Below are 23924 nucleotides of genomic sequence, written 5' to 3' on the forward strand. Positions count from 1 at the left end.
AATCGATTTGATAGCGAGAGAGAGGGCCATGGGCAACCAGGTGTCAGGACCGGGTGGCGCCATTTCGAAAAAGAAATGGGAGAGCGAGATGAAGGGCAAGGACAAGCTGGACATTTCGTCGCGGCAATTGACCAACGCGCAGATCGCACACCTGAAGCTGAGCTGCCTCAAGAGCCTGACCTTCCTGAATGCGAATTACAATCGGTTCGATCGCCTGCCCCCCAACATCGCCAAGCTGGCCAAGCTGCAGCGGCTCATGCTGGTCAAGAACAACCTCACCATGCTGCCGGTCGAGATCTGCCATCTGCGCAATCTGACCAAGCTTGAGGTGGGCAACAACGCCCTGGTGGCCCTGCCCGAGGGCATGTTCGAGGCCATGCCGCTACTCGAGGAGCTCAGCTGCTTCATGAACCAGCTCCAGCGGCTGCCGCGCGAGGTCGGCTGGGCGCGCAGCCTCAAGCGGCTCGTGGCCTACGTCAACCAGCTCCAGCGCCTGCCCGAGGAGCTGGGCCTCTGCGCCGACCTGGTCGAGCTCGACGTCGCCACCAACCACCTCACCGCCCTCCCCGCCATGCTGGCCCACCTCTCCTCGCTCCGCCGCCTCAACGTCTCCTCCAACCGCCTCGTCCACCTCGGCCCCCAGCTCGGCGACCTGCCCGACCTCGAGCGCCTCGACCTCCGCTTCAACCGCCTCCTCCGCCTCCCCGACGAGCTCGGCCGCCTGGCCCAGCTCAACAGCCTCCTCCTCGACCACAACGACCTCGCCTCGCTCCCCGCCGCCCTCTCCACCCTCTCCACCCTCAAGCTCCTCTCCATCAACGAGAACCGCCTCGCCCACCTCCCGCCCGACGCCCTCGCCCTCCCCGCCCTCGCCGAGCTCTCCCTCCGCGCCAACCGCCTCACCGCCCTCCCGCCCGAGCCCCTGGCCGCCCTCACCGCCCTCCAGACCCTCGACCTCGCCCACAACCTCCTCCCCTTCCTCCCGCCCGCACTCGGCACCCTCCCACGCCTCACCAACCTCTTCCTCGGCGCCAACCTCCTCACCCTCCTCCCCACCGTACGTACACCACCGCCACCTCCATCCCCCTCCCCGCGCCTCCATGACTCGAGCCGATGCTCATTATTGCGCGTCGTGTCGTGTCATACGTGTGTGTCACGCGTGTGTGTCGTGTCGTGTCGTGTCGTTGGGATGGCGACAGGAGTTGTGTGGGCTCTCGCAGCTGGCAGAGCTGGAGCTGCAGGATAACGCGCTCGAGGAGCTCCCGGCGGAGCTGGGTCAGATGGAGAAGCTGGCCCACCTGGACGTGCGCAACAATCAGCTGACCGCGCTCCCGCCCTCCATCGGGCAGCTGGTCAAGCTGCGGCTGCTCGACGCCGGCATGAACCTCATCTCCGACCTCCCGCCCGAGCTCTACGCCGTCTCCTCCCTCGCGCGACTCTCCCTCTCCGGCAATCGCATCTCCGACCTCCCGGAAGACTTCTGCCGCCTCACCCGATTGGAGCGGTAAGCGACCAATCAGGCCTTTGAGTCGCAGTTGAGTTCTTAACCAATTGATTGCTGCAGGCTGCTGTTGGGCTACAACCAGCTCTCCACGCTGCCGGCAGGCCTCAACCAGTTGACGCACCTCACGGTGCTTTCCCTCTCCGGCAACCGCCTGACCACCCTGCCCCCCGTCGTCTTCGATCTCACCTGGCTCAAGGTACCAACAAGCCCCCGTCCCATCCCACTCCCGCCGCCACGCCGCCCAAGCCGGGCCTACTGACGGGCGCGCATTGCGCGGGCTTGCGTGGGGTAGGAGCTGTACGTGGCGGCGAACGGGCTGACGGAGCTGCCGACCGAGGTGGGGCGGCTGACGACGCTGGAGATCCTGGACCTCACGAGCAACCACCTCACGGCGCTCCCCGAGGAGCTGGGCTGCTGCGTGCGGCTCACCGAGCTCGAGGCCTCCCACAACCGCCTCGCCTCGGTGCCGGCCTCGCTGGGCAACCTGGTGTCCCTCGTCGAGATCGACCTCTCGGCCAACGAGCTCACCACCCTCCCGCCCGAGCTGGCGCGCCTCACCGCCCTTCGCCACCTTAAGCTATGCCACTGCCGCCTCCAGCGCCTGCCCCGCGAGCTGGCCGCGCTCGTGCCCCCGCCCGATCTGCGGTTCACCACCAACAGCAACGACGCCTACGCCTGCACCAACGGCGACCGCACGGCCTACCCGGGCCGCCTGTCGTGGCTCAGCACCGAGGGCAACCCCGAACTGGCCGACCTCCCCGAGGCCCTCGCCTCCATCACCGAGCGCGAGTTCCGGGGCGGACGTCCGCTGGTCTCCCCGTTCTCGTCGCCCTCCTCCCCGCCGACGGCGCGTGACCGGGGAAAGGAGCGCGGTGCAGCGGCGGCTGCGGCCGAGCCGGTCGAGGCTGGTATGTGCGCGCGGTACGTGTGCTGGGCGGAGATGCGCGGGCTGCGACCTACCATGGAGGACACGGTCTACGTCAACCACGCCCTGCGCCCCGACACCCAGCTCTACGCCATATTCGACGGTCACCGCGGCAGCGACGCCGCCGAAATCGCGGCCGCCTACGTGGGCAAGGCCTTCGACCAGGCCCTGCGACAGCACGGCGACGACGTGGGCCAGGCCATCTTCACGGCCTTCCGACGGCTGGAGGACATCGTCCTCGATTCCAAAACCGAGGCCGGCTGCACTGCCGTCGTGGCCCTCGTACACGCAGGTAAGACCCCTCGCCCGCCCGCGCGACTTGTACACAGCGTGCGGCTTGGCGGTGGGTGAGTGGTGTGGGTGGTGCGGCGGTGCGGCGGTGGCTCACCCGCGACGGTTGGTCGATGGTGCAGGAGTCCTCTGGCTGGCCAACGTGGGGGACTCGCGGGCGGTGCTTTCGAGAGGCCGCGTCGCCGAGCGACTGACGGTCGACCACACTGGCAAGCTCAGCGAAGAGCGGCAAAGGATCCAAGAGCTGGGTGGCTTTGTTACCGAGAAGGGTACGCCCGCGTGCTTTGGGTTGGTTGGTTGGCCTGCGTGCCTGACGGCGGAGTACTCTGGGTTTGGGCGCGAGCAGGGCGAGTGATGGGCGACTTGGCGGTGTCTCGCTCCCTAGGCGATGCCAGCATTCGGCCATATGTGAGCGCCGTGCCAGAGGTCAAACGGTTCGACTCCTCCGCATTTTGCGTCGTGTGCGGTCCCCTGCTAACACACACACACACACACACACACACACACAACGCAGGGTGGAGCTGAACGAAGAGGTGGAATTCCTGGTGATGGCGTGCGATGGCGTGTGGGACATGGTGACCGACCAGCTGGCGGTGGACTCGGTGGCCGCCTCCGATCCGCACCTTTCAGCCACGACACTGCGAGATCGGGCCTTCCTGAGCGGCAGCACCGACAACATCTCCGTCGTGGTCGTCTACTTCGATCCCGCAGCCGTGGGCGAGCACGCCCGCAACTAAAGGCCGGGCCTGGCCCACGGTGTTGATGGTGAGTGTTGTATTTATTTATTTATTTTGTGAGCCTTTGCACTCGTTACCACTTGATAAGGTCATTGCACTCCTTCAGCAGCGCCTTGGCCACGCGTTTGTAGTTGTTCTCACCGGCCTCGAGCAGTCTGAGGCACTGCGGCGGGCCGTAGCGCTCGGTGACCTTCTTGGCGACGCTCACGCAGTTGGTGCCGAAGTACTCCCAAACCTTGCCGTTCGTGATGGACTTCATGTACGCAATAACGTCCTCGGGCGTGTGGCCGGTAACCTTGAACGCAGTCACTACTTCTTCGTTCGAGTGGCGCCCGTCGCGGTGCTTCAACTTGCCAGGGCCGTCGTAGCGCCCAAACTCGTAGATGCCGTGCCCGTCGATCTGGACGGCGTAGTGGAGGAGCTCGATGTCCCTCCCCGCCTTGCCGTTGAAGGGCCTCCGCAGGATTGTGACGCAGAAAGGGGCGTTGCTCATGGCGAGGTTTGCTTGTGTCAGCCGGAAGAGGCGTCAACCGCCCTTTTTTTATTTTCATTTCGACCGAACAACCAACCAGGGGAGGGTCGGAGAGTTCCAATGGCCTTTCGCTGCTGGCGTGAATCGCCTTCTTAAAACGTCTTAGTCAAGGAGGGAGTTGTGGTTGCTACATGAATAATAGGGTTTCCTTCGGCTTCAGGAAGAGTCTAGGAACTGCTGGAGGAGACCCTCATCCTGGTCGTTGAGTAGCCCGTTGAAGTACTCGTGGTCATCGAGCGGCGGAGGCGAGGGCGCCTCGTATCGGTCCAGCTGGTGGTCACCCACAGCGCCATCGGCCTCGCCCTGTTGAACCTTCCGGCCCTCTTCCTCTTGGTACTCCATTTGGCCACCCCCCGAGTACTCCTCGGGGGTCTCCACCGCGCGACGGTTGCCCTCGGCACCGGTGGGCGTTGGCGTGGCCGAGTCGGAATTGAGCATGGACGACGGCGAGAAGGCCGAGACGGAGGACTGGGGCTGGGCGCCCGACCCTTCGCCGGCGTAGTAGTGCCACTGGCTGGAGCGCGAGGGGAAGCCAGCGGCCCCAGACGACGGCGACGCGGGGAAGGTGTGGCCCAGGGGCGACCCCGACCCAGAATCCCTCTGACCGCCGGCCGGCAAGTCCCCGAACGCGTAGCTGCCGCCCTCTCGCGGCGGCGGCGGCTCCTGCTTGGCGAGGAGCGGCGCCACCAGCGCTGGTCGCTGCGGCTGTGAGTGCTGCAGAGCCGACGTTCCCGCGTCCTCCTGCGGCAGTGGATGAGAGTTCTGACGCGACGTGACGTGGCATGGAGGGTGCGGTGGCGGTACCAGTGCTGTTCGGGAGTCAGCGATGAGCTGTCGGCGTTGGATGTCTTCGATGAGGTGCTTCTTGTACTTGTTCTTGACGAGGTCGAGAGTGGGGCAGGACACGCAGTTGTGCTCGATGGCGTCCATCTGCGCGGCGAGCATGGCGAACTGGTTGGCCCGCAGCAGGATGCCCATGATCATGTCCAGCATCAGCACCACCCCGGCGATCACGAAGCGGAAGTGCGGCTTGCGCGAGTCCTGCAGGAACTGGTTGGCCCAGCTCAGGCCCGCCTTGTAGTCGCCCAGGCACATGTAGCACTCTGCACCCCGCACACCCACACGAACCGATTGAATGTCGGTAGTGCGTGAGACTCGAGCGTTGGCATGCCAAGAATGCAACGATGATAGGAAAAAAATAATTAAGGTGGAGTGTGGAGCGAACCGGCGCGGAGGGCGGTGATGAAGGCGAGCATGGTGAGCGAGGCGGAGGGGCTGGGGGCGTCCATGCCGTGCAGGCTGCGAATCTCGCTGTCGAGGTCGTCGAGGGCCTGGATGAGCTTGCGGAACACGATCTGCTGCTCGGGCGAGACCGAGCCCTGCGAGCCGGGCGGCGACACGGCCTTGAAGAGGTTGATGCCGGCCACCACGCTGGTCATGATGCCCGTGGCGCCGGTCACGAAGCGGAGGTGTCGGAACATGTCGTAGGAGACGACCGAGTTGGCCGACTGGGTGATGGGGTAGTAGGGCATCTGCTTGGCCCGCCGCAGCTCCTGCTTGAGCTTCACCATCTTGGCCAGGTCGTTCGACCCGTGGCGGAAGGTGAGGCTGTGCATGCACAGGCAGCGGTGGTAGACGTCGCTGTGGAAGGCGCCCAGCTGGGCGATGATGTTGATGGCCAGGGTTAGGTAGTACTCGCTCCGCTTGGCATCGGCCTCCCAGTACATGGTGTGGTGCGACATGGCGATGAGCGCCAGCGCCACGCTGTAGTCCGTCGTGTCGAACAGATAGCCCAGGTGCTGTCGCGCGCGCATGTAGAACTCCATGTGCGACTTCTCATCGCCGTGCATCAGCGCGCCTACGCCACGTCGTTCGAAGAAAATGCTGGTGCGTGAGGCGACATCACGCGACTCTCGGAGGTGGTCGAGGGTGCAGCCGTTGGTATGGGCGAGGGCGTACCGATGGCCAGACAGAAGTTGACGGAGAGGGAGAGGGCCGACCTGTCCTCGGCGCCTTCGTTGGTGCACAGGAGGTGCCGCGCGTTGTTGTGGTCCAGCGCCGCCGGGTCGAGCGGACTGATCGTCCATATGTGGGTCCTGGCCAGCGCCGAGTCAACAACAACAACCGATGATGACTATGCGCTGCCGCTGATATAGTGAAGCCGTACTTGTAGGTGTTGAGATACTCCAGCCAGATGCTGAGGTAGTGCAGGTGGGCGTCGAGCGTCCACAGATTGGCCTTCTTGGGCCTCGCCGCTGGTCGCAGGCGCTTGCTCGCGCCGGCGTGCTGCTCGAGGACCAGCTCATGGGAGCTGTCCTGTCGCCGCTTGGCCCCGTGGTGTCGCCGCAACACCACCGCCTGCTCTCCGATCTCCTCTTCCCCCTCGTCGCTCTCCTCTTCCTCGTCGCTCGCGCCCCGCTCGTTCGTGTCTCGTCCCGCCTTCGGCTTGGCGCCTGCAACCACCGTCGATGAAAGGAACAACATTACCAAACCACAATTTTTTCGTATCATTGATCAGTGATATCTTACACAAATAAGGAGAACTACCAAATAAATAAATAACAGTTTACACAACAAGACGCGTGACTGGCGCCTTAATTGGCTCCAAGGAGACCGTCGTCGACATGAGGATGACAGGAGAAATTGGCCCAAAAACTAAGGGCGTTGCGCCTCAACGTGCGGGGCAATAAAACCAAAAGAGGAGAAGAAAAGGGGAGCAGACAACGAAAGGGGGAGGGGGGCGTACGAGAGTTGGACCTCTGGGCGCCTCCGCCGCCACCCACGCGTGGCTTCATGAAGTGAAGGCCCGAGAACAGCTCCAGCGCGGGTAGACCGCCCGGCGTGTCCACGTCGGCGCTGCTTTCGCCCTCGGCGCTCTGAGGTCGGGCCTTGTCGTTGAACGGCCAGGGCAGGCTGGGCGGCTGGGTCCGCGTGACCTTGTCGGGCGCCGGCAGCTGCTGCGGCGGCAGCCGGTGGTCGGTGAAACCGACGACGGGCGCCTTTGTGTAGGAGGGGCCGACATCGGCGGCGCCGCTGCCACCGCGCAGGGCGTGCGGGTAGCTACCGCCGCTGGAGGATAGTCGCTCCTCCCTTTCCTTTTTGATCTCCTGCAGCAGCGCCGCAGCGGTGTTGACACGCGGAGGCGGTGCCTGCTGCTGCTGTTGCTGCTGTTGCTGTCGATTGTCGCTCATAGCGTGACGTGCCCGGTTGGCGTGCAACCCATCGCCATCCATAAACACCGATCCCGCCGCCGGAAAGGAAGGCTTGGAGCCCGCCGGGGCCTTGGGCTTCACGCTGCTCGCCGGTGGTGGCCCATCGGTTGGAGGCGCTTGACTCCTGCGCGCGCGTGCGGGAAAAAACCGAGCAATGAGCCCTGGGCAGATCCGCGGCAGAACTCGACTCACACCCAAACCCAAGGGATCCGCCCGGGTGCAAGAAGTGTGCACAGCGCGAGGGCAAGAGGGTACGAGAGAGCAGAGGGGTCACGTTACCTGCTGCGCCGGGAGAACTTGAGCCCACAGGCGTTACATAGTCTGTGAGGGAAAGAGAGAGAGAGAGCGATCGTTGGTGTTGGGGTCCGCCCCGGGGAACTTGGCAGTAACAGGAGGCGAAGGTGCACATCGTGGTGGGTGGCGGGTGGGGGACACGTACATGGCGCCGTTGGGACCTCGTCGCCAACAGGGGGTGTTGGTGGTCTCGCACTGGGAGCAGGCCTTGGCAGGGCCGGATGAACCAGAGGCGGGCAGCGCAGAAGAGGTGGCAGCACCAGAGGCAGAAAGATGTGCCCCAAGAAAGTTTGCGATTTGCGATGGGGTAGCCGTAGAGGGTGCAGATAGATTGAGAGCAGAAGACGTGGAGAAGAAGGGGCTGGAAGAGGATGAAGTGCGAAGAAACGAAGGAGGTGAAACTGTGAGGTGGTGGGGACCCGCAGTTGGTCCCGCCCCGGCCTGTGCCAGGGGAAGATGTGAAGGAGGTGGTGGAATCGCGCCGCTCATCTGCGGTGGTGCAACCGACGATGACAAAGGATTTTGCGGCAAGGACGAAGCCACTTGCATGGTGGCGGCTGAGCTGTTGTCGTCTTGCTCTCTTCTCCTCTCGGGGGTGTCGTATAACCAGAAGCAGACAAGAAAGAAGCGTAGGAAGAGGACGATACCAGGCCTTTGACGGAAGGCAGTTCTTCTTTAAAAAGGGCGAAGAGTGAGCACAAGCAGCACCGCGCGTGCGAGGAGCTCGTGCGGGGATGTTGCGCTAAAGAAGACGACCCGTCGACGTGAACGACGGCTCTCGAAACGAAATTTCATTTGTTCGGGTTGCGTTCTCCGAGGCTTGCCGCACCATTGGTTATAATTGAGGACTGCCCGCCAACCGTGGGTCTCGCTGCGTTATTTTTCGTTTTGTTTCCACGAACAGGCTCAAAAAGTTGTGCACAATAAAATAAACAAAATGGTTTCTAAAACCTCAGGTGTCAGTGGTCTCGAGGTCGGAGAGGCTGTCGTTTACGCTCACCGGGCTGTACGCTCGACGAGCGTAGTTGACACTGCACACAGGGCCGAGAGAGTGAGGCTCACGGCGGCGTGTCTTGCGTGGGAGCGGCAAGAGGAGGGACACGAACCTGCCGACTTCGGCGTACTGCCGTCGGAAGAGGCGAGCGTGGAGCGATGGGATGGCCACGCGGAGGATTTCTTCGAGAGAGGCCAGCACGATGATGGGAAGCACGATGAAGGGCGACGCGATGATCATGAGCAAGTGCTGCCACCAGCGGTAGCGCGACCACACCTCCTGATTCGACAGCCCGTACACAACGCAATTCAAGAACCCTGATGAAGGTTCACACAACCAATGGTCAGACAATGCAAAGCCAAACAAAGAGTGAAGAGAACGCCGTACCTTGTGCAGGAGAGAAAGCGTTCTGGATGAGGCCGAGCCAGAAGAGCCAGCAGTGCGGAGCAATATAGGTTTCAATGTGCGACGCGACGTTCGGCGCCCAGCACACGGCGTACACCAGCACGAACAGCGCGAGTCGGTGCTGGATCTTTGCGGATAGATGGTTCTTCGTCCCTGCCACGCGCGGTAAGTGCGTGTCCACCCACGACAGCCACAAGAGGGGAAGCGGAAGCGAGGGCAGTGTGTAGACAAACCTCGGTGTTTTCGGCTTCTTCGCTGCACATAGAAGGCGATGATGCCATAGAGAAAGATGTTCACGAAGAACGAGATGATCATGGGAAGCTCCCAGAAGATGAATAGATAGGGCTCCTTGGGGTGACACCTGCAGGTCGATGCAGACGTAGGTAGTTAGCACTGTGTCATGCATCACCACCAAGATAACGGGAGGGGAATGGTACCATCCGCTCTCGGTCTTCTGGTACCAGTCCGCGGCCAGCAAAATAATACAAAACACTGGTGGGAGCGAAATTAACGGTACGGAAGGGCCGGTATGCGTATACAGGTATAGTGTATAGAAGAGAGGGTACCCAGAGGCGTGCCCCAACACACGATGTGGGCAACGATCATGAACACGTTCGTCCAGTTCCACTTCTTGCCTGCGCTCGTGCCTTTGCTTCCCTGTGGGAGAAGAAAAGGAGAGAAAATGAGAAGGTGGGCTATGCGGAAAGCGCGTGAGAAGGAGTGAAGGCACACCTCGGAAAGCATCATATCCTTGTGCCACACGATTGCGTAGAACAGATAGAAGGCGATGCACGACGACCAGAAGAACGATGCCACAACAGAGAACTCGATGAAGCTGCGCAGCGTGAGGCACGTCGCCCAACTGTACTCCGAGGCAGCGAAGAGCCAGCTCTGGCTCAGCGCAATCGCAAACGACGCCATCAAGTCTGACGTAGGAAGGAGGAAACGTTATGAATTAGCGATGACCACGTATTTGTCAGTTTCCTTCCATTCAACGGCGGGTCTGGTAGACCAGGTTGGGTGATGGTACCGGCGATGGCCAGCCAGAAGATAATTTGGGAGACGACCAGGCGTCGGCTGAACATGAGGTAGTGCACCACCACGAACGAGCTCCCCATGAGGCTGCACTTGTGCAAGCGTTCTTGCAGGGTGAGTGCTCATGAATACAATAAAATTATTAAATAAATAAAATATTAAATAGGAATAATGAACGCACCTGAGGAGGGCGGAAGCAAGATTTACGCCCCCCAGAATCTGGGTGTCCTCGTGGGTGTACTCTTCCTGCAGGGAAAAAGACAAAATACCATAGATCAAAAAAAAAATCATCGCGGAGGTGGGGAAGAAGGGAGATCGTACGATGCAGCCGAAATAATGACTGGCACTCATTCTGCCCGAGAGGTAGCTGTACAAGTCTTTATACAATTGAAGTCAATGGGGCCGGCCGTTTGGGATTACCCCCTTGCACCAGAGAATCCAGAAGATGTAACGGAAAACGACTGCGAGGATGTCTCCGCAAATGACGTTACTTCGCATTTCGGCAGTACTGGAATGCCGATCATTCCAAACAGTTTTGCCGCCAATGTGGTCGTTTCGGCCGAGCTGACAGCCAAAAACAAGAAGCCAACACCTCGGGAACACGCGATTAAAATCAAAACAAAAAATAAATCACCAATTTTGTGCAAAAGAAAAACAGAACGCGACCAATCAACAACGATGGAGGAAGAGAGAATCAGAAAGAGGAAGGAGCTGCAGGAATGGATTCAGCAGCGTTATCCCGTGCTGGACATCACGATTGAGGGAGATCTCGAGGCCGGTGCTGCGGAAGTGTTCACTCACTTCTTCCCCAAATGGGACAGATCTAAGATGCATCTCCACCAGTTCACGGATGGCATCACCAACAAGCTCTACAAGGTGCCTTCCTATTCAGATTTTGCACGATTTCGCTCGCTCTGCTGCAATCTGCCCACGGAACGTGATTTAACTCCATTTTGGCCAACTGACTGACGTGCCTTCGCAGGTTGTGGCTCAGCTGGAGGAGACGCCGCGAGGGGAGGACTCGCCACCCGAGAAAACTGCACTTGTGCGCATCTACGGCGAGCGCACCGAGGTCATGATCGACAGGTTCGCCGTCGTTCTCTTGTGCTGTTTCCCTCTAACTCCGACTACAATTTTAATTTTCGGTGTTGGCGTGCAGGGAGAGCGAGCTGACAACACTCGTCTGCCTGGGCAAACTCGGCCTCTGCTCTCCGCTCTACGGCCGCTTCAACAACGGTATCTGCTATGGCTTTGTGGAAGGCAAGCCCTTCACACCCGACGACATGAAGGCCCCCGAGAAGTTCAAGCTCGTACGCATTCCTCCGTGAGCTACATTTCTTGTGGTATTTTTTTAACAACAAAAAAAACCAATCTTTTCTCGTGCGCAGGTGGCTCATCAACTGGCGCTGTTCCACGCAGTGGACGTGTTCGGAGAGCGAAAACCCGCCCTGTTCAATACCCTCCGAAAGTGGTTGTTGGAGATTCCTGACTCTTTTGATGATCAAGAGAAGAACCGGTGCGTGCCCCTTACTCCTTTAGCGTCCCCCTCCCGGTGGTACACTTATCGGATGGCCTTGTGTGGCGATCGCTTTGCGACTGTGCAGACGGCTGCAGGAGCAATTTTCCATGAAGAGATGTGTCGAAGAGCTGGAGTTCTTGGAGGAGCAGCTGAGCGGGACCACCTCGGATGTCGTGTTTTGCCATAACGACCTCCTGTCCGCCAACATCCTCTACCAGGCGGCCTCGGCCCCGGATGCCAAGCCTGCGAAAGTGCGCTTCATCGACTACGAGTATGGCAACTATAACTGGCGGGCGTACGTTGATCATCCCATGCACTCACTCGCGTAATCGCCCTGCGTGATGGCAAACGCTTATCTGCTCCCTCCTCACTTCTGATCAGCTACGACATCGCGAACCATTTTTGTGAGATGATGGGCTATACGGTGGACGGCTCGAAGTTCCCCACGAAGGAGTTCCAACTCGAGTGGCTTCGGGCCTACATTGCCGCCCAGCGCCACATCGGAAAGAACCCTGCCTATCAGGCCGCCGAACCGGTACGGCGATTGCCAACCTTGCGCCCCTGCTCAAGGCCTCTGGAGCCCTCCGTACACTCACATTGGCTGAATTTCCCAGGAGCTCGGAGAGGAGGACGCAGTATCACAGGAGGACGTGGATGCTCTCTACGAGGAGGTCAAGCGGTTCACACCCGCGCCATCCTTCCACTGGGGCGTGTGGGCACTTGTACAGGCTCGTTACTCCTCGCTCGAGACCTTCGATTACATCGGCTATTCGTCGAAGCTGTTCGAGCGATACCACACGAGGAAGGAGGAGGTCTACGGCTTCCGCTACGGCAAGTCCCCCGCGGCCGCCGCCAAGCAAGAATGATCTTTGGCCGGGCTTGGCGCGACACACCAGCTGACGGGCATGGTGTGTGCCTTGTTCTTGCCACACTTTATTTTGATTTTATTTTTGGGCCAATACATTTTCCTCAAGTTGCACAGCAACCAGCGTTTTGGCGCCATTTGCGCGAATAAAAGGCGCACGAAAATTTGGAAGAGGCCAAGAAAAGCTTTTCTCTCGCCGGGCAGGGTCGTTCGGCTCAACCCGCGATTGTTGTGTGGATGGATTGGGAAACGGAGGACCGCGCGACAGACGAACAGCCCCCAGGAGTGGAGGAAAGAGAGAGCGCGAATGGTGGCGCATCAGAGAAGAGGGGAAGGAAGAGGCAGAGAGAAGATCTCGATGGGGGCGCATCTGCTCTCCTCCCGCCTCCAATGAGCCCCGCCGAGCTCACATCGCACATCAAGGGCGAGATGTTCTCTACCGTTGGAACCGAACTCATGGAGCTCGAGAATTCGGTCGAGAAATTCAACACCTTCTTGCGAAATCACGAGATGTTTCCCTATCTCAGCGAATTCATTCAGCAATTCTTCGACCTCTCCAAGCGCGTGAAGACGAGGATGCAAGACTTGCACACTCTCTACTCATTCCTGGTACGTTAATTTGCTTGCACCAGCGAATCACCAGTTTTTTTTTTGAAGTATTGATAATCATTTCATTCATTTTTTTTCTTCAGAATGGTCACCAAATGTCGGCCTCGAAGACGTCGGCAGGCTACTTCAGCGTATTGCCGCAGGAGTTGTGCCTCTACATCCTCTCCTTCCTCGAGTGGCGAGATCTGTCCAGCATGAGCCTGCTCAATCGTCAATGGCAGAGTCTCTCGCGGGACAATATGCTCTGGAAGGCCCTCTGCGCCAAGCACTGGAAGGAAATGTGGAACTCATCTTCGAGGGGAGGCTTGTCCTCATCATCGACGAACCTGTCTTCCCTCTCCGCTCTATCCCCCACCTCGTCATCGTCGTCAGCTGCTGCCGAGCTGGAGGACGACGTCCTCGAGGAGACAGCAGAAGAAGATGGCGGCCGAGCCACTTCTGAGCCCGTGAAGAAAAAGCTCAAGGTGGACGTCTCGGCGCCGGACGCCTCGACACCGCCTGCCTGGCAGGACGTGTTCAAGAGCCGGCTCTTGGTCGACCGGAACTGGCGGATGGGCAACTGCGCCGCACGCACTCTTGCCCCCCAGTCAGAGGTGGAGAGTGCCGCCTTTTGTCTTCACTTCGACGATGAGCGTTTCGTCACGGCCACTGATACTATTGAGGTACTTCCTTATCCATTTATCACTGACGCACTGCAGGGAAGAGACTGACTTCTCCCGGCGCCAGGTATTCAATGTCAACACGGGTGAGCTGATCCGAACGATGCGCGGCCACACGGACTCCGTGATGTGCTTGGACTTCAACAAAAAGTGGATTGTCAGCGGTTCTAAAGGTTTGCTCTGGTCCACCACGCGTCCATTCCTTGCATCGAGAAACTCTCGTACTTTAGTCTGACCGTGCTCATTCATCGCAGACAATACGATCCGCGTGTGGGACGTCAAAACGGGGCATGTCAAGTACGTACTCGACGGTCATGCCAACGGTGTGCGCACGGTGCGGTTCGATGATAAAATAATCGGTATCAAGCTTCTTCTTCGTCGCCTTGGCCTCGCCCTGCACTTGCACTCACTTGCTCGCCTCTTCCACATTTAGTGAGCGGATCTCGAGATTCGACGATCAAGGTGTGGGATCTGGAGCAAGGCGTGCCTTTGCGCACCATGGTCGGTCATGCCTACACCGTGTACTGCCTCGAGTTTGATAACCGCTACATCATATCCGGCTCAGTCGGTACGAACATCTCCTCGTGTGGCGTCTTGGCGCCACAGTCCTAACTCCTGGTTCCTTCCTCTTTTTAGATAAAACAATTCGCGTTTGGGATGTGGAAACTGGGGAGCCTGTGACCATGCTAAAGGGCCACGGCAACTCCATTCGCTGCCTCAAGTTCGATCAATCGCGACTAGTCTCTGGAGCCTGGGTACGAAGCACCCGGCCGAATCGCTCGGATTGTGGTGTTGTGTGGCTAATCGATTAATGTTGTGGCCTGATAGGACAATCATGTCAAGCTGTGGGATCTAGAGACCTCCAAGTGTATCACCGCCTACAAGGGCCACACAGATCGCGTGATGTGCCTCCAGTTCGATCAGAACAAAATTGGTTCGCGCCACCTCTCCGTTTGAGCTGTAAGGCTTCGTACTCACCTATCGGCCCGTTCGGGTTCCGCACTTTCTCCGTACAGTAAGCGGCTCTGTTGACAAGACAGTTCGCATCTGGGACATGCGCACGAGTAGTCCTGCCATCATCCTCAAGGGTCACAGCTCGTGTGTCTACGACCTGCACTTTGACGACTTCAAGATCGGTATCCTTGACCCGTTCCTGCCTCCGTGGCATGCACAAGATCTTGGGGTAACTGACTGCTTCATCCACACAGTGAGCGCAAGCAAGGATCGAGGTTTGATCACGTGGGACTTCAAAGCACCGCGCCCACGCGATCGACTCACCGTGGCCACGCTCGACGGCGAAGGTTGCTACGTGTTCGACGCCGCTTTTGACTCTCCCTCGGCCAGTGCCCCTGCTCCGGCTCCCACGCTGGAGCCGCTTATCGTGGTTCCCTACGAGGTATGGCTCGCGCTTCCCTACCTCTTTATGCCGACAACTTTCATTTATCCACCGCATACGTATATCTTATGGCACAGGCCGGTGTGCACAACTCTCCCAATCACGCTCTCGAGAGCGGAGACCCTCACGCCCATCCTCTGACGTATGAACCGACAGGCGAACAGCTAGGCGGTGATCAAAGCGACGAGCGGCCGTCGGAGAGGATTGAATGGGAGAACGACACAGAGAGAGAACACCAAGAGGAAGAGCAGCATCACGATGCCGCCACGGTCCAGGCCGACGGCAACAACTATAACGGCGACGGCCACACCAACGGCGACGGCCATGCGCCGGACATCTACTACACCAATGACGACGGCCTCTCCTAGCTCCCCGCAGAGCAGTGCAAGCCCTGCCTGGGCGCTGGTATTTCGGTGTGCAAAACAAAGGAAGCGAAGATGGCTCTCGAACGCGCGTCCTTCGTGCCAGAGCCAGGAACCAGCGCCGAGGAATGCGTGAGGAATGTGTCCGCGTAAAAAAGTCACCGACAGGGCGGGTTTGGGCGGGATTTCGTGTTGTTTTGAGTTTGTTCTGTGTGGGTGCGCCCGCGATTGAGCACCGGACGCTCGGACAGGTGCCATGCTGCGCCACGAGACGCGATGGAGCCCAGGGCAAGACGCACCCTCCGAACCACACCTGCGCGTTCACCTCTCACTTTCGTGCCCGCTTCCTTGAACTTGTCCGGCTTGCTCCCCGCACACAGCCCCCCACCTCCCTTGTCACATTTGTTTCTTCAATCCTCTCGAGAACCTCAACAACAACAGCAGCAGCTAGCAACAATAGCACTCGACAACCCACGCGACAGAAATGCTCGCTGCTCTGGTTCCGTTCATCCTACCACACAAGCACAGCGTGCACGACAACGACTCGCCGGTGCCGAATCGAAAACGCTCAGCTCCGGTCGAGGCACAAGATGACTTGGCGGGCGACTCCTCTTCAGATGAGGAGGGCCACTACCTCTCTCCGATGGAGGAGAGCGAGGATGAAGCAGAGTCGCTGAGCATGCACGACGTCTACCCAGACCACGAGGAGGAAGAGGAGTCCTCCTGCATGATGCTGGAGGACCTCCACAGTCACCCCCGCTTCAACCTGCTGACCGAGCTGCCCACCGAGATCCTCTTCCATGTCCTCCAGTACCTCAGCCCCCGACACCTCCTCTCCCTGCGCCTGGTACCGTTCTCTCCCTTTCCTCTTCCGCTACTCGCTACTCGGTTCTATTTCTCAACGAGCTCGCCTCCCGCGTTCTTGTGGTCGCGTGAGAGCAGGCCAACCGGTGGCTGCACCAAGTGTGTGGAGACGACCACCTGTGGCATGGCTTCGTGAGGAGCCGCTGGCCGTCGCCGCGCCACTACGGGTCCACCCAGGGCATGGCCGACGAGTCGTGGGCGCAGGCCTACGAGCGGATGGAGTGGAACACCAACCGGCCGGTCGTGCTCAAGGGCTGGCTCTACGACTTCCCGTCGCTCTTCGCCGCGCCGCTCGAGCTGAGCCGCGACTCGATCAGTGCCTACCGGCGCGAGCGCCACTACGCCACGGAGATGGCCCAGCAGGAAGAGGAGGAGGTGCTGCAGGTCCAGTTCTTCCTCTCCCACTGCAGTGGACCCACCGAGCGACGCGAGAAGAAGGCCACCGTGTGGTACTCCAACGACAAGCTGGGTCGGGCGTGGAACAAGACCCTGGCCGACGTCAGCGGTGGCGTGCGGCCGCCGCTCAAGGCCCTCACGCACAGCACGGTGGTGATCAGCATCAACACGACGCTGGTGGGACTCGACAAGTGCACCGGCCAGGAGCTGTGGCGACACAAGCTCTTCTGCAACTACCTGGTGGCTGCCACGCATGAGGATCGCGACATCGTCTACGCCGTGGGCTGCGATGACATGGTCTACGAGGGCCGCATAGTCGTGCGCGAGCGGCCGCTCGTCGCACTCGACGCTCGCACCGGCCGCGAGTTGTGGCGCGCTGATCTCCTCCCGCTCAGCAACGACATGCGCTGCGAGCCCTCCAAGCCCATCGTTCTCTCGCCCAGTACGGACCGCATCCGCCCTCGCTCTCTGCCCTCGCACCCCTTTTGATCTCATTGTTATGGCGTACAGATTACCTGATGACGTCGATCGAGGACTTCCCTCCGTGCCCGTCGTCGTCGCTCATCGTCAGCGCCAAGACCGGCGCCGTCAGCTTCGTCGTCAAGGGGGTGCGTTTCTCTTTTTGTCGGTTTCATGTTCGACATGAATGAAGCCCGTGTGCTGATCAACAATATGTGTTTGGTGTTGGCTACGTGTGCAGGAGGTGACGGCGTGCGTGCATGCCAATGACAAGCTGGTGATGATCAAGGACGGTCGCGGCAGCTGCCACACGCTCGCCGGAGAGCAGGCCTGGGAGCTGTCCAAGACGTTCAGCGGCCGGGTGGGCGCCAAGGGGGGCATAGTGCCTCTCCAGGACGGCTCCTTCGTCTTCTACCACTACTCCCATGTCATCGACGCGGTCGTGCAGGTGGTCCTCGTCAACGCCCAAGGGTACGCTCATCACACCGTCTGGCTGGCACCACACTTGGTGAAGGCAACAGCGATTGCTCATACTCCTCCTCCGTTCGTCTTCCCTCTGCGCGCAGGCAGGAGGAGTGGTGGCTGGAGTGCGGAGGTGCCACCAACGGCACGCGGAAGATCTACCACAGCATCAACGCCGAGGTCAGGGGCGAAGCGGGTATCCTGCTTACGTGCGAATCGTCCCAAGGCTGCTGGGTGCACGTACGTTCCACTACCGCGCCCACAACCGCTTCGCCTGCATTCCTTCCTAACTCTGGCTCGTCGTGTTTTCACTGTACAGCTGGTGTCGTGGGAGGGCAAGACAGTGTTCCGCTGGGAGAAGGAAGAGTCCTTGAACCCAAGCCACCACTGGGTGTTGTGATAGCCCAACCAAGCCTTCATTCTTTGATTCGTCTCACACCTATTTGTAGATAGCTCACTCATACACCTGTACATAATATTCTCTTCTCTCGTTGGAGTATCTCCACGTTATACTGTGGTGTTAATAAACCATCAACATGGACCCAATCATCTGAGCTTGATCAATCACATGACTGGTGCTGCCGGCATTCGATGCTACGTATCGATCAGCTACACGGCTCATCCTGCAGCCAATCGGCTCTACAACGTGCGCTCCATCTTCATTTTCAGGTGTGTGGCACAAGGCGTCATCCGGCACTTCTTCTGGCGCATCTCGCCGATCGGCTTGTTCGTCCCTCCCGCGGCTTTTGCCACCGGCAAGGTGCTGGTTCCTCTCGAAATTGTTAACCGCGCAACATGCCAGGTTGCAGGCAGCAGCCTCCCCTTTGCCGAGACCCCGAGAGGTGTAAAGGGAATGTGTATGGTATATGATGATATAGGACTAGCAGATCCACTAGTATACGAAGCTATGTACATAAGCTGTGGTGTTGAGTTGTAGATAACAATATTATTGGGTGTCGTGAAGGTCGGGCCGTTGAGCGGGATCTCAGCGCTCTCTGAGGAAGTCGGCGACGACGGTGATATGTTCAGTTGGGCGCCAGGCGGAGCGGAGCCGCTGGCGCCACCATCGATGCCAGGTGCAGTCCCGCCGAGGCGTGGGCTGGGAAAAAGTGGAGCGGCAGGGCTGGACGCGGGAGCGCGAGGGAGCCCAGGCTGGGCAGCACCAGATCGCCCGCCCTGCTGCTGTGGCTGGCGCTCGCCCTCGGCTGCGGAAGAGCGAAGGAAAGCGAAGACGATGACGAAGACGGAGGAGACGAGTAGGGAGACGAAGAGGAGTGAAGCAGCTGACGAGGAGGAGATGAGGGCGGCGACGAAGACCAGGAGGAGGAGTGCGATGAAGGCGAAGGGTAGCGGGCCGCGGCGAGGGCGCTGACGTTGGCCAGAGACATGAGCGAGTGGGTCGAGGAGGTGACCGAGGGTGACGAGGTGGGCGAGGCGGCCCCCGACGACGACAGCGCGGGCGAGGGAGACGAAGCGGCCGTGGCCGTGGGCGAGGCCGTCGACAGGAACTGGAGCGGCACCACGTCCACCGCCGTCCCGTCCGACCGCGGCAGCAGCAGCGCCAGCTGGTGGGCCGCCGAGCCCGGGGTCGAATAGTACGATGACGACGAGCCGGGCTTGCGGTCCTTGGCGGTCGCGCCCGCTGCGGCGTAGGCGCTCACGACGTCGACGTTGCGGTTACGCTCGAGGGCCTGCATGGCCGACGAGACCATCATCAACGAGGTGGCCAACCGACCGTTGGTGTTGGCGCTGCCGCTGATGTTGTTGTTGTTGGCAGACACGGGAGCGCTGACCGTGCGCCGACGCTTTCCCCGGATCTGGGCCGCTGTCTGTTGGCCCCCGGGCGCGGCGTTGTGGCGCTGTCGCTTGACCCCTCGCGACCCAGCCTCGGCCGAGGAAGTCGACGCAGCTGGTCCGTTGTCGCCAGCCGACTGCCCGGCTACGGCCGGCGGGTACGAGTTCTGGATCACCATCGGGTCGTGGTCCTGGCGCGGCTGCTTCTGGTGCTCGGACGAGACGAGTTTGGTGAGGCCGGCGGAAGAGGCAGGAGGCGGTGAAGAGGTGGTGATGGTGGTGGCGGGGTTGATGGTGGGATTCGCGGCGGTTTTCGCTGCGGCGCCGCGGTTTCTTGGCCGGCACCGATCGCAGTAGCCGCGCCTCTTGGGCCGAAACACCTGGCACTTGATGCAGACGGCGTGCTCGGGGTAGGCCGTGGCTCCCTTCGGTCGTCCCCTCTTGATCATCTTGTTGCAGAGGAGGGGGGGGGCAAGAACGAAGAACGAAGAACGAAGAGCGAAGAACGAGAGAAGAAGTTGGCAAGCCTGTTGGGATGGCGGAGAGGAAGAGATGGAGAGAGAGGCGTTAGGTCAATGGGGCAAAGGCCAGAAGAAGACAAACAGGGAACGGTGCGCGGTGAAAAAAGAAGAGTGGAATCCAGGCGACCAGGAACACAACGCTGCAGGAGAGATAAGAAACGACATATAACAGACAAGCTACGGTCGGCGTGTACCTCAAGTGATATACTCGAGACAAGGTGGACGATGGCCTCTGCCTTGACCTTGGCCCCCAAGAGCTTGATAGAGGGAGAGAATGATACAGAAGGGGCCTTCTAAAGGAGTCTGGGGTACTGTCCACCGAAGAGGGCGTCGAGGGAATGATGAGAAAGAGATGACAACGGGACTGGAGCTGATTGTCTTTTATAGAAGAGAGAGGGGGGTGGCGCGTGTTCGTTGTGTCCCTGTGTTGGGGCGCCAACTATCATTTCACGCGAACACCGTCGACCAATCGCCGCAGGTGCCACAGGCGCCGCACTCTAACGCCAGACAGGAGACGTGTTTGACCCGTGGTCACGCCCCCACTGTCGACCATCATCGCTCGAGCCACCAGTGCCGGACACGGCCATTGTTCAAGACCCGTCCCGCCCCATGAGCTCCCCCATTTGTTGTGATGTTGGTCTGCGACAGTTCGCTGACAGAGGAGGTGGCCCTCTACTCGTCTGTGCGTTCCTGTTCGGTGAACGCGCTCCCATTGGCCCGTCTTGTCTGTGCATCGACTCACCGGGCGGCGTTCAAAAGTGCGCAGGCGGCCTACAGGGCTGTGGGCTGGTTGCTGGTCTCCGCACCAAGTGAGCCGGGGGCGTGGGCGACATCTCGCGTGGCGGCGCCAGAACACAACGATCCCTGCGCCCAGGAGTGGGGGCCATTCCCTGTGTTGGTCCTGAACTCGCCCAGGGTCCTGTAGGGCGGTAGCGGTGCCCTTATCGATCGCTGCCCACGCACCCGAGTTGGTCTCCTTTTACTGCCAAGGCGTGCAGTCGTTCAAGGCCCTTCGTCTCGATGAAGAGGCCGTTTAGGTGTGCGTGTGAAGTTGCTCGCGGCCCTTTATTCGAATCTGGTTTGCGCGGTGTGGTGGTGGGCGGTGGTGAGAGGGCACGCAATGGCGATGTGTCGTGGGTCCATACGTCAGCACTTAGTGGCCCACAGCATGGCGCACAGGATGTTGACTAAGACCAGGAGCATGAAGCCCTTCGACATATCGAGCCGGATGTGCATGTCGCCGGCCGCGGCCAGGGCCTGCTTGGTTGCCGCCATCGCGTCGCTGCTGCCGCGGCTGCCCAGGCTCTTGCCCAGCTCATCCAGCTTGGCCTTGCCCTTCTTCTTCAGCATCTCCAGCGGCTCGCCGATCGACTTCTCGGGCGCGTAGGCGGCGGTGCGGACTTCGAGGTCGTCGACTGGCGCCACGTGATTGCGCCTCTGCAGGCCCATCCCGTCCTTCTTCTGTCCCTCATCGGTGAGCTCGAGGTCCTTCTTCTGCTGCTTCATCTCTGACTTGGTCGCCTTCTTGTGGTCCTTGAGGCCCTTGTCGGCCTCGGCCTCGCCGCCGGTCTCGACCAGCTTGAGGCTCATGGGCGACAACGACGCGTCGCTCTCAGAGCGCGACTGCGGCACGGGCGAAGACGGCAGCGAGTGGGACGGCGTGGCCGGCGAGGAGTAGAGGTCGGGATCCGAGGTCGAGTGGACCACCTCCAGACGGTCGGCCCGCTTGTGGGGGCGCAGGCGCGGGGCCGTGCCGACCGAGGAGTGCTCCCGGTGGACCAGAGGCGGCGTGGCGTGGCCGGTGGTGGGCGGCAGGGGCGAGAGGGAGGTGATGCCGGCGCAGGGGTTATCCGCCGCCATTCGGGGGTACCACGACGCCAGGCTGTGGCGACGCCGGCCGGCCTCGAACGCGGGCATGCTGCTGAAGTCGGGCGCCTTGTCCTTGAGCTCCTGCTTCACCTTCCTCTGCTCCTCGACGCTGCCCCGGTTCTTGCCCACCTTCATCATGTTACGCGGGTCGCGCAAGACTTCCTCGCGCAGCTCCTCTTCGCCGGTGATCTTCTCGGAATGGGCGCCGGCCAGGTCCCACTCGCTGGCCAGGGTCTCCTCGATCTCGTTCTTGACCTCGGTCTCGTCGGCCGGGGCCTCCTTGACCATTTCGCCCTCGGTCTCCTGGCCCTCGAACTCGATGGCCTCGATGATGGTCCTCTGGTGGGCCGTGATGACCAGCAGGTGGTTGCGAGGCACCAGCATCCAGTTCTTGGGCTGTCGGGTCAGCGGCTCCGACGCCACCACGACCGACTCGGCCTACGCATGCGATGCGATGCGATGCCCGCGTTAGACAGGTCCCAAGGCTCCAAGCGATGGTGTGCGACATACACACGACCAACTCGCGCGCGTACCTCTTCCTGCTCGGAGGGGTAGTGCCAATCAATCTCCACGCCCTGGGAGTTGTTCTCCGGGTCGCTGTCGTGTAGGTGGAGCTGCTTCGCCTCGGAGAAGTACAGCGAGGGCGGATGCGAGATCCTAGTTGTGGTGGTGGTGGGGTGGGGTGGGAGGAAAGGGGGTCAGACCATCAGAAGGTGCGCCGATGAGAAGCGAGTGGGGGAGGAGAGTGGGTACTGGGAATCCCGGTAGCGGGTGGCGATCATGACGGTTCCGTCTGTTACGGCAAAGTTCATGTTCGAGGGGGTGTGCATGCGCACGCCGTCGACGATCTCGGTCTTCTCCTCCTCCTTCTTGACGACGTCGAGGATGAACTTGATCATCTTGAGCATGGCCTCCTTCATGACGTGGCCCGAGTGGTCCTTGTTGGGGTCGTGGTCGGGCAGGAAGTGGACGTAGAGAGCGCCGGCGTGCTCGCTGTCCGTCATTCCCTGATGTTTGAGGGCCACATGCACGACGCCATGTCAGCCTCCGGAGACATGAGAAGCCGAGGGCCACGAGCGTACCTCGATCATCGAGGCGGTGGTGTACTTGATCTCCTCCAGGATCTCCACCCTGATCTTGGTGAAGTGGGCAATGGTGCCGTTTTGCATGAAGAGCATCTTGCCAAACTTGAACGGGTGGCAGTTGGCTTCGGAGATGGAGCCGTTGGATGCTGTTGAAGCGAGAGGAGAATGCGCGTGCGTTAGCGTTAGCTTTGAACCTTTCTTTTACGTGTGATGGTGGTAGCATGCGAGAGGGTGCAAAGAGTATCGCGTACCAGCGCGCACGTGGGCAAAGGCACAGTGAGTCCTGTGGCGCGGGAACAACGGATGTTCGCGTCAGCTAAAGTTGTTCAATACATAGCAAGGAGGAGGAGGGAACGCACTGCACGTGGGCGGCGATGGCTTGGAGGTTGGTGCAGTTCCAGGAGGGAATGGTCGACTTGAATACGCAGGGCTCTGGGCCGAAGTTATCGTACCTGGGGGTTGCGCGGCAGGGTATAGCTGTCAGCCTGCACATGCGCGCGCAGTGGACAGAGATGCGGGTGGGGCGTACCAGCCGACTCCGAAGCCATCGCCGTTGATGGCAGTGTTCATGACCTTGGCCTCGCCATGGTGGCCGTGCACGAAGGGCAGGTACGGGCTGTGCCTGCTCTGGTGCACTGCAGCGCGGAAGAGCCGGAGTGAGCCAACGGGGCCTTGGGGTAGCAGAAGCAGACAGGGAATGGGTGAGAACGCACCGATAGAGTTCTGCGGACGTGTAACGATGTCCGCCATGATGATGGGCTTGCCCATATAAACCATCCATCTGCACATCTTGAGTAGTGTGGTTGTGTGCGCTTGCTTATCTGGTGTTGTTGTGGCTGACCGAAGTCGAAAGTTGAAAATCAGATGGAGTGGTTGCTTGCTTGTGGCTGTCTCACCTCTGGGTATATGAGTGTAAGAAGGAAGGTCGGGGTTTGGGGCATCCCGACCTCGTCCACAGTTGATGACAGAAGAGAATTTCCACAGTCTTTCAAACGATTCCTGTTCGATTCACATCTGAACGGCCGAAACTGCCAGCGACCGTGCCCTCACCGGCAACAGGGGTGCCTTGCGGGCGAAAGTTGCGTGTGGTCCCGACCTCGCTCATGGGCTCTTGTCTTCACGGCTCTTCTCTTGC

General features: G+C 60.3%; 9 protein-coding genes across 9 annotated transcripts; 4 read left to right on the forward strand and 5 right to left on the reverse strand.

The window, feature by feature from the left end:
* Positions 1 to 28: 28 nt before the first annotated feature.
* Positions 29 to 3457, forward strand: ACA1_368060 (leucine rich repeat domain containing protein; the record flags this gene model as incomplete). The annotated part of the gene is made up of 7 exons (XM_004340077.1): positions 29 to 1057; positions 1200 to 1504; positions 1565 to 1700; positions 1797 to 2721; positions 2843 to 2989; positions 3067 to 3154; positions 3235 to 3457. The coding sequence occupies 7 exons, from the start codon at positions 29 to 31 to the stop codon at positions 3455 to 3457; spliced, it is 2853 nt and encodes a 950-aa protein (XP_004340125.1).
* Positions 3458 to 3530: 73 nt separating this feature from the next.
* On the reverse strand, positions 3531 to 3950 carry ACA1_368070 (uncharacterized protein; the record flags this gene model as incomplete). The annotated part of the gene is made up of 1 exon (XM_004340078.1): positions 3531 to 3950. One exon carries the CDS (start codon positions 3948 to 3950, stop codon positions 3531 to 3533), a length of 420 nt encoding a protein of 139 aa, XP_004340126.1.
* A 195-nt stretch (positions 3951 to 4145) lies between these two features.
* ACA1_368080 (uncharacterized protein) lies at positions 4146 to 7180 on the reverse strand (the record flags this gene model as incomplete). Its single annotated transcript, XM_004340079.1, has 6 exons — positions 4146 to 4730; positions 4794 to 5092; positions 5215 to 5847; positions 5949 to 6085; positions 6157 to 6442; positions 6736 to 7180. The coding sequence occupies 6 exons, from the start codon at positions 7178 to 7180 to the stop codon at positions 4146 to 4148; spliced, it is 2385 nt and encodes a 794-aa protein (XP_004340127.1).
* Positions 7181 to 8447: 1267 nt separating this feature from the next.
* On the reverse strand, positions 8448 to 10427 carry ACA1_368090 (slime mold cyclic amp receptor protein; the record flags this gene model as incomplete). Its single annotated transcript, XM_004340080.1, has 10 exons — positions 8448 to 8526; positions 8602 to 8806; positions 8877 to 9047; positions 9128 to 9255; positions 9332 to 9386; positions 9461 to 9551; positions 9627 to 9820; positions 9925 to 10016; positions 10111 to 10175; positions 10350 to 10427. The coding sequence occupies 10 exons, from the start codon at positions 10425 to 10427 to the stop codon at positions 8448 to 8450; spliced, it is 1158 nt and encodes a 385-aa protein (XP_004340128.1).
* A 180-nt stretch (positions 10428 to 10607) lies between these two features.
* On the forward strand, positions 10608 to 12314 carry ACA1_368100 (phosphotransferase enzyme domain containing protein; the record flags this gene model as incomplete). Its single annotated transcript, XM_004340081.1, has 7 exons — positions 10608 to 10805; positions 10912 to 11015; positions 11089 to 11239; positions 11318 to 11445; positions 11534 to 11743; positions 11830 to 11983; positions 12063 to 12314. 7 exons carry the CDS (start codon positions 10608 to 10610, stop codon positions 12312 to 12314), a joined length of 1197 nt encoding a protein of 398 aa, XP_004340129.1.
* A 389-nt stretch (positions 12315 to 12703) lies between these two features.
* On the forward strand, positions 12704 to 15345 carry ACA1_368110 (Fbox domain containing protein; the record flags this gene model as incomplete). Its single annotated transcript, XM_004340082.1, has 9 exons — positions 12704 to 12922; positions 13006 to 13584; positions 13649 to 13754; positions 13836 to 13904; positions 14015 to 14149; positions 14218 to 14336; positions 14410 to 14515; positions 14598 to 14977; positions 15142 to 15345. 9 exons carry the CDS (start codon positions 12704 to 12706, stop codon positions 15343 to 15345), a joined length of 1917 nt encoding a protein of 638 aa, XP_004340130.1.
* Positions 15346 to 15823: 478 nt separating this feature from the next.
* Positions 15824 to 17920, forward strand: ACA1_368120 (Fbox domain containing protein; the record flags this gene model as incomplete). The annotated part of the gene is made up of 6 exons (XM_004340083.1): positions 15824 to 16186; positions 16282 to 17041; positions 17110 to 17207; positions 17300 to 17529; positions 17625 to 17760; positions 17840 to 17920. 6 exons carry the CDS (start codon positions 15824 to 15826, stop codon positions 17918 to 17920), a joined length of 1668 nt encoding a protein of 555 aa, XP_004340131.1.
* A 625-nt stretch (positions 17921 to 18545) lies between these two features.
* Positions 18546 to 19763, reverse strand: ACA1_368130 (uncharacterized protein; the record flags this gene model as incomplete). Its single annotated transcript, XM_004340084.1, has 1 exon — positions 18546 to 19763. One exon carries the CDS (start codon positions 19761 to 19763, stop codon positions 18546 to 18548), a length of 1218 nt encoding a protein of 405 aa, XP_004340132.1.
* A 1218-nt stretch (positions 19764 to 20981) lies between these two features.
* Positions 20982 to 23539, reverse strand: ACA1_368140 (glutamine amidotransferase; the record flags this gene model as incomplete). The annotated part of the gene is made up of 8 exons (XM_004340085.1): positions 20982 to 22142; positions 22238 to 22361; positions 22458 to 22711; positions 22787 to 22935; positions 23041 to 23072; positions 23149 to 23241; positions 23319 to 23424; positions 23503 to 23539. 8 exons carry the CDS (start codon positions 23537 to 23539, stop codon positions 20982 to 20984), a joined length of 1956 nt encoding a protein of 651 aa, XP_004340133.1.
* Between the last annotated feature and the right edge of the window lie 385 nt (positions 23540 to 23924).

Source organism: Acanthamoeba castellanii (assembly GCF_000313135.1).
Source record: "Acanthamoeba castellanii str. Neff unplaced genomic scaffold scf7180000084664, whole genome shotgun sequence".
Classification (NCBI taxonomy): domain Eukaryota; phylum Discosea; order Longamoebia; family Acanthamoebidae; genus Acanthamoeba; species Acanthamoeba castellanii.